Source organism: Pteropus alecto, unplaced genomic scaffold (assembly GCF_000325575.1).
Source record: "Pteropus alecto unplaced genomic scaffold, ASM32557v1 scaffold39, whole genome shotgun sequence".
In the NCBI taxonomy this organism is placed as follows: Eukaryota; Metazoa; Chordata; class Mammalia; order Chiroptera; family Pteropodidae; genus Pteropus; species Pteropus alecto.
Window position 1 is genome coordinate 11,165,623 of NW_006443568.1, and position 8,433 is coordinate 11,174,055.

General features: G+C 48.0%; 1 protein-coding gene across 1 annotated transcript; it reads left to right on the forward strand.

Moving 5' to 3' along the window:
* Nucleotides 1–3,818: 3,818 nt before the first annotated feature.
* On the forward strand, nt 3,819–5,712 carry ID3 (inhibitor of DNA binding 3, HLH protein). Its single transcript, XM_006924447.2, has 3 exons — nt 3,819–4,478; nt 4,595–4,677; nt 5,229–5,712. The coding sequence occupies exons 1-2, from the start codon at nt 4,179–4,181 to the stop codon at nt 4,652–4,654; spliced, it is 360 nt and encodes a 119-aa protein (XP_006924509.1). The 5' UTR covers nt 3,819–4,178; the 3' UTR covers nt 4,655–4,677; nt 5,229–5,712.
* The last annotated feature ends 2,721 nt before the right edge of the window (nt 5,713–8,433 follow it).

Here is an 8,433-nt window from a genome sequence, read left to right on the forward strand (position 1 = left end):
GGATTCCTGAAAAGTCACTTTACATCATAGCACATAAAAATAACCACAGTAATTGATTCCCACAGCACTTTTCATCCCTTATCCCCTTTGACTCTCCCAGCTGTGAGATAGGTGAATTTTATTTTCCTCCCTACTTTATAGAGACAACTGAGGCCAAGTGAGGGTAGGTAGTCCATGCAAGAATTTGAGCCTGGCCTTGCTTCTAAATTCCCTGTGCTTTCCTTGTATCACACAAGTCTCAAGCAGTACTTTGAGGTCTAGCCTTGCTGAGGGAAGGAGAAGGGGTATGTTCTATGTATACAGCTGTGAAGTTCTCAGCACACCTTTACAGGCAATTTGTGAGCAAACAGGTACATAGTAGGAAGTGCAGTATCTGAGGGGGCGGGGTAGGGGCACGGTTCTGAGACCACAGCAGACTACCCTAATGCTAATTAGAGTTAGGCAGCAGAGTGGACAGGGAGCCAAATGAGGGAGAAGTCTGGGTCCTGGCCACACACCACCAGCTGACATCCCAACTAACCTTGGGCAAGTTTCTGAAGTTTCCTCGATCCCCACTTTCAACATAAATGGCACACACACACACACACACACGCACAAAAAGAAGGACAGATAGAAGCTCAATTTAGGCAAAAAGACATCTGCAGTTCTCATCAGCATTACTTTGGCTTTGAAATCGACAGCTCAGAGACCCCCCACCACTTAAAAAAAATTTTAAAGACAAAACAGTATAACTTAATGGTTCTGCCAACTCTTCAAAAAATCAGAGAGCACAACACTGATTTTTTTTTTTCTTTTCTTTCTCTTTTTAAATTTTGGCAAAGAAAGATTCAGTTCCTGGAAATGCTTACAAAATAATTCCTGACACTGGGAGGAGATAGTTTAAAAAAGGAAGAAGACAGCGAGGAGAAACTACATATATAGAGAGATAAAGGAAGACGGTGGAAAGAAAGAGAATAAACAAAAGAAAGAAAAGAAAGAGGGGGCGAAAAAAAGACTTTAAAAAGCCCCAGTTCAAGGAACGTTATCAAGTTCTCAGCATCTGCAATTCACAAGCCGCTCGCGGGTCAGGGCGGTGTAGACTCCGCCCCTTTCTCGGGTGTCGGGCGCTCATTGGTAGGGGCGGCCGTCGCCGGCCGGTGACTGCCCGAGGAAAGGTTGCCTGGGACACGCATCCCTGTGTGAACGCATGACGTCCCACCCTGGCGCCAGGCTGTCTGGGGCTGAGTCTTAGATCAACACAGCTGTGGGACCGGGACCCACAGCTGGGCAAAGGAGCGGATTCCTCAACAAAAAATAGGATTGTGAGAAAAGTTCTGAAACAAAAACAGCGCAGACAAAAGCCTTAATGACATCCTTTCATAAAAATAAAAAATGCAAGAGGGGGGAAAAAGCTGGTAAAAGGAGCAGAACTGGGAACAGAAAGTTCAGAGGCATTTGGAATAAGAGGCTGAGGCCCCGCCACCGCTAAACAAGTTGCAGAAAGCCTGAGCTAGCCCTCCAGTCCGCTGCTGGGAGAAAGAAGTCTTTTGGGTTCAACCTTCATTCAGTGTTCCAGCCTTAACCTGCTTCTTTCAAAATTAGAATCTTAGATTGGAGAGGACCCTAAGAGGTCATTTGCTTCCCCCTTCCGCAATTTACAGAAAATGAGGCGCAGGAAGGAAGAAAATTCATCCAGGGCCACACTGCAAGTTATTGGCGTGGTCATTCTGCTTGCTAATCCCCCTGCATCCCTCTCCTGCTATGTGTCACACAGCCCAAAGGCATTTCAGTCTGAAAACATTTTGGGAAATAATAAATATGAAGGTGCTTTGCAACTGGCTATACAAGCCTGAGGCATCAGTGGTAGAAACAGAGAGAAAGGAGAGAGAGAAACCTTTGGATTGCACACCGACCACACACCTGGCCCATGCTGGATCCCCAGGCACCAAGGAGACTAACAGATATGATGGAGACGGCATATCAAATGCCTTGCAGAGAAGAGACATTCAATAGTTATTTGTTGAAGAAATGAAGTTGGTCTAATTCGGTCCATTTTATAAATTGGGAAATTGAGGCACAGAGAGATGACTTGCCCAAAGATCACATCATTAGTAAAAGAGAATGGGTATGTGAACATAAATCTGCCTGGCCCTGAAAGCCATGATTTTTCCAGAACTTCCTGGGCTTCACCATTTTGCACAAACCACGGAAGTCTGCGTGATAGAAAAGGAAAGGTCTTTCTATTTGATCATCCAGGAGTCTCCATGACCACCATTTTCCCTTCCCATGACCACATAGCTAGCACTCTCTACACTTGACATCTGTAGTATATACAGACTGACTTGTCCACTCTTCCTGTTTCTTATACAAAAGAGGCTGTCCTAGAAAACATTCATATCTTTCAAAGAACTTATTTGCGACACAAAGCCCTGTGGTATGACAGCAAAAACAAGACTTCAGGTCTGGCTCTGCCATTGCTTGTGGTGTGACATAGCCCCTCTTTGCTCCCTTTACCATCTCACACCTGCCTGTCCAAATTTCATAAAGTCTTAGACTTCTAGAGTTGGAAAGATTTTAAATAATTATTTAGCACCATCTCCCGCATTTTACTCACAAGGCAAATAAGGCCAGAGTAGCTGGATTTGTTCAAGATCACATGACAAATTATTGGCAGGCCTGAGGTGTTGAATCTAGGGCTCCTGATTTCCAGTCCTAAGTCCTTTGTACTATGACTGTTTTGAGACTCTCCTAGCTCTGAGATCCCATTGTTTTGTTAATCAGGGCCACATAATATAGAACTCTTAATTGTTTCCTGTGTTAATCTTGTCTCCCCAAATTGTGAGATTCTTGAGAGCAGAAGCTGCTGCTTTATGTGAAGCGACTCCATAAATATTTACCAACTGATTGATTAAGGAAGCAACTATTGGGAAATCCCACTTGGTCAGTTTCAAGATGGAAACCAACATTTTAAGGCTGCAAATTCCCAAAAGTCCTGGAAAGTGATGAGAAGACAAGCAAAGAATATTGAGTGCAATACAGGGCTTAACTTGCCTGCCCTCTTGCCCCTTTCCTGGGCTCTCAGTTAGAGCTGGAGCTATTTAAGCAAGGCTAAGAATAATCAAATTCAGGTGGCCTGCCCTTCCACAGCAGAAAGGGACAGACAATAGAGCAATGGAATTACCAAACTATTGTTTTCTGCATAGAGGTGTGTGGAGAGTGGGGGGAAAGGAGGAAGAAAGAGTTAAGAGATTTGCTGACCCCATGGGGGGCTCCTAAAAAGGTTATATAGAAATCATCCCTTCTTTCTCCACCCCTCCATATTCAAAACCGTCCAAAATTCTAATCAAATTCACTTCCAAAACATAAGTGGGCATATATTTGGCTCCTTATGGAGCACACGGGGCTAGAGGGTGGGAGCTCTTTTCCTTCCCCATGCGAAAAGTAGAGATTCAGGCTGCGTTTTTTTTTTTTTCCCTTTTCCTCTGTTGCTCAAATAGTGTTCTTTGCTCAAACCCCCCTTCCCCTCCTCCTTCTGCAATCTCAGCTCCTAGCCCAAATCTGTTTTCTTCATTGTAACCTCAGCTTCACCGCAATTAATTTTTTTCCCCTCTGGTCACAAGATAATTCCTGACGCCAGTGAGTCTGGAGGTCAGACGAACAGCAAATTGGGGAACAAGGCGGCACTAATTCCTTACAAGTTTCCCTTGAAAAATCTTTTGCTTTAAAAAAAAAAAAAGCTTCTTTGCTGTTCAGGGATTTATGACTTCGGAGGAGCTGTGGGTTCGAACTAGTGTTGGACTGTGGACGGACTGGCAGGGGGCAGGGGAGCTCAAAGATCTGGGGCACTGCCAGGAAAAGGCAAATTCTTAAAGTTAGTGGTTTTAAGTGATTTTTAAAATCCTTGCTGGCAAAGAGGCCCGCCTCTCCCCACTATCAGCGCTTCCTCATTCTTTGAATCCACGACTCCGCGGTATTCGGCGTCAGCCCGGCCGGAGAAAGCCTGTTTGCAATTTAACTGGGCTGTGAACGCCCAGGGTTGGCGGAGGCGGGCCGAGGAGGACTGTTTTGCATAAAGGGGCGTGCCTTCGAGGCGGGCTCTATAAGTACTGGTCTCCGGGAGCGTGCGCGCGTTGCAAGCTGCACTAGAGTCTCTTTTGGCTTTTTCCGCCCTTTCGGCACCTCTAACTTCATTCCTCAATATGAAGGCTCTAAGTCCGGTGCGCGGCTGCTACGAGGCGGTGTGCTGTTTGTCGGAACGCAGCCTGGCCATCGCACGGGGCCGCGGCAAGGGCCCGGCAGCCGAGGAGCCGCTGAGCCTACTCGACGACATGAACCACTGCTACTCGCGTCTGCGGGAACTGGTACCCGGAGTCCCGCGAGGCACTCAGCTTAGCCAGGTGGAAATCCTGCAGCGCGTCATCGACTACATCCTCGACCTGCAGGTGGTCCTGGCCGAGCCCGCCCCTGGACCTCCAGACGGCCCGCATCTTCCCATCCAGGTACGCGTGGGAGTGAGCGGGAGCTGGGGCGGGGCTGAGCCCCAGGGCGGGGATGCTGCTGGACCCCTTGAATTTCCAAGTGCCATGCGTAACTCTCTTTTTTCCTTCTCTCTTAGACAGCCGAGCTTTCTCCGGAACTTGTGATCTCCAATGATAAGAGGAGTTTCTGCCACTGACCTGGCGGTCCTGGCGCCTCCAGGTGAGTATCTCCGCTTTCTCGGGGGGTGGGGGTTGGGGCGCGGTGGTGCTTAAACAGTAAATCTTGGAGTTGGTAGACCTTTTAAGGGAATACCACCCCCTTTGTTTAGGGAAACCAAGGCCAGAGAGAGGAGCAAGTAACTTACCCGTGGTCATATCAAATGAATGACGGAACCAGTTTCTGTAATGTGCGTTTGAACCTTAAACGCATGTTGCTCCTCCCTTCCCTAGTGGCCAAAGATCCAAGAAAGTAAGCGCTGGTCCGACTGAATAAAATAGCCGTTCTGTCTGTAGTTTTGGAGTCGTAAAGGGAGCTGTGTATTCCTCAGCCCTCTCCCAACTAGTGTCAATTCCAAGAGGGAGGGGTGATGCAAGCCCCGCCTGTGGTCCTTTGGCGCCAACTGGGTGGGGGCAGCGTGGGGCGCGGAGTTATCAGCTGGAGGTAGAGACCAAGTTTCCTCCCTGGCGCCGGCCAGTCTGCGGACGGCCTCCGCCTCGGCGCCGTTCCGCGGAAACTGACTGCTCCCTGGTCTTCTTTCCTCCCCCGCCCAGAACGCAGGTGCTGGCGCCCGTTCCGCCTGGGACCCCAGGATCCTATACAGCCGGAAGCCCGAGGGCATGGATGGGCCCCAACCTCTCCCTGACCACTCGACTTCCCCAAGCCCCTGCCTCGAGGCTGGACCTGGTGCCCGGGAGCGAAGGACTGTGAACTTGGGTGGCCTAAAGAACCAGAGCTAGCTCTCTGGGCACCAGCTGGGCAACGTCACCCAGTCCTACCCTACCCCCAAGATTTAAAGACTGTCTTTCAGAGTGTGGGGGGGAGTGGCTGCTCTCCAAACTCTGCCAAGGCAGCGGTAGAGCTGGTCTTCTGGTCTCCTCGGAAAAAGGCTCTGTTGCCCTGATTATGAACTCTATAATAGAGTATATAGCTTTTGTACCTTTTTGCAGGAAGGTGACTTTCTGTAACCATGAGATGTATGTTATTAAACTTTTTATAAAAGTTAACATTTTGCATAATAAACAGTTTTTAAACACTCGTGTATATAATTTGATTGCTTAAGTACTAACATTCTCCTAAGACTGAATTTAGGGGTAATATCCTTGAAACTTGGGGAAAAGAAAACTTGCATATTCCCTTAAAAAGGAGATGGGAAAAGGCCCAGCTAAGACTTGGGTGGGGGAGAGGGAGTGGAAAGGGCTCATGATGGGAGCCCTACTTTCTGAGGGTTGGGTGCAGAAAAAATCCTGGCCCTGTCTCCTCATTTTACAGATTAGGGAGGACTGGATAGGGGAAGTGACTGGCACAAGCTCACCCAGCAAGTTGGGAGCTCAGGATAGAAATCAGTTCTGAGTCTCAGTTCTTAAGTCCCATGAGAGCTTTTGTGCTACACTAGCAGATGACTATCTTCTTCAACCATTAATTATTCATGGTGTCTCTCAGGGGATGTGGAAGAGAAGCCTCATCTGGTGCCCAGACAAGGGTGGTGGTTCATAGACCCATTTTAGAGATGAATAAACAGATCACTGGGTCTGGTTTCATTTCCTTCCTCGCGCTCTCTGGTTTGGAGAGGGGAAACAGGAGAGGGGTCTCTTTCCTCAAATCCTCAGTCACTCTTAATCAGAAGGATTTGGGCGCTGGTTGGGAAATACTGGTACCAATTCTATCTACGAATTGGTACTTGAAGACTCTGACCCTGGACTGGGAATTTGAGGAAAAGGCCCTACAGCCTCATTCCCAAAAATCTCTACTGGGAGCCTACTCTGTAAGCATCTATATCCCTATTTCAGAAATGGATAAACTAAGGCTCAGTGAATAATGGGCATGGGCCAGGTTCTCACAACCCCTTGAAAAACAGAATTTTAACCTTAACTACAGGGACTAACATTGTAATGTACAAGAGCAGAGCCTGAGACTGGCTATTTCATGGGGCCAGGCTCTCGACCCATGCCACTTTACCCCCCACCTGGCAGCTCCCCAGGTGGGCTCTATAGGCTCCTGGCCTCACTAGGTTCCTGTTTATGGTATGATCTCATCTGTGTTGGTCCTTGGAATGAGTTACTTCAATATTTCATAACAAACAGCTCATGTCATCACCCTTCACACCTTAACCCCGGTGAGCTTTCAGGAGTGAACAGGGGCATGTGTGGGGAGGCAACCTGTCTTTGCCAACCATCCTCCTAGCCGACTAGTGGTTCTTAACCTGTTTCCTGGTCTGCTCTGATGATCTGATGGAAATACACACACCTTTGCAGAGCAATAGCAGACCTCTAATCTCCCTGGGAAACCCTCAGTCTCCATGTGAGACCAAATAAGTACAAGACCCAGGCTGAGTCTACCTTTATCATTAGTTAGGTATGTTGTGTGGCTCTGGAGACAGCCACACAAGGGTGCCAATCTTTGCTCTGCCACATACTAGCTGTATAACTGAGCCTGTTTTCACATCTATATAAAACTGTTAATCTTGAAGATACAGTTCTGAGGCACCTGGCCTCATATTACACCATTAATTACGGCAGAGCCAGGCACTGAACTCAACATACCCTTTTTGCCACAGCATGCTGCTTCCTGCTTGCTCGGTCAGAAGTTGCGGGGCTGTGGAAGACTCAAAAGAGCAAGCGAGCCCCTTCACCTCTCCTCCCTTGCCTGGCAGCTGGTGGCTCTTGTGTTGCTGCCTCCCTGAATAGAGATAATGATGGGAAAGTTCTTTGAAATGCATCACACACCTACAAGGTATTATTAAGCTAAGTCCAAGGAGATTGCCTGTTAGGTCTGCTGAATCTGAGGTACTCAGCTGGCTGAGACAAAAGCTGAAACCAGCACACCAATTCATTAGTCATTAGAGAGTGAAAGCAATTTGGCCCTTGGTCAGAAAACTCTCAGGATAGTGTCTTCTGTCGTCATCACTTATTGAGTGCCTACCAAGTGCTAGGCTCTATTTTACCTTAATTTTTTCTAATCCTCACCACAACCCAGCAAAGCATTCCCATTTTACAGATGAAATATATCCAGAGAGGCTGAATAACTTGATCCAGATCACACAGCAAGGAAGTAGCACAGCAAGGATTAGTAAACCCAGTTCCATCTAGCTTCAAAGCCCATATTCTCACCTTTACTCCAGGCCAGCTCTTTCCCCTCGCCCTTCCCTGCGCCTGGCACATATTTGGTCCCCAGCGGGTGCTTGCTGAACGAAAGACCTAAGGCCACCCGAGGTCTCCCTTTCATTTGTAAAAGGATGGTAGTACTTCCTTTGCAGGTTTGTGGTTGAGATTAAAGATAACATGCTTAAAGTATCTACCAGGCTCTATGAAACACAAGATTCACTATTAACTGCGTGTGTTAACGTTCATTATTGCATCAGCTCTGAAATAAGAACATTTAAAAGGGATTTTTACTTTTTTTTTTTTTTTAAGGCTCAAAACAGGCGAAGTAACTTGCCTGTGGTCATATAGCTCCCAAGAAACGGAGGTGGTGGTGCCCTATCGGGAAGGCCAGTTATAGTTCTCCCTTGCTGTGGATGCTCCGGACGACCTTCAACTACTTGTCTTCCCGGCCTGATCACTTCTCATGCCTCCGCTCTTCTCCCTTCCCAAGGCTATACCCTAGAAATCTCTTTTCGCTCTTTTTCCTCCAGAGCTGCTTCTTGGGGCCCACTCTGCCCGCTCCTGGCCCTACAAGAAAACAAACGCTCCCCACCGGCGGCTTCTTGGCGCCCGGGCAGAGGCGGAGCCTCCGCCCACGTGGCCCGGAGCCCAGCTG

Bases quoted from the DNA above. Each gene is read 5' to 3' on its own strand.
- ID3 (XM_006924447.2), top strand. From the start codon at position 4,179: ATGAAGGCTCTAAGTCCGGTGCGCGGCTGCTACGAGGCGGTGTGCTGT. The intron at 4,479-4,594 runs GTACGCGTGGGA...CTTCTCTCTTAG, and splicing joins GCCCGCATCTTCCCATCCAG to ACAGCCGAGCTTTCTCCGGA.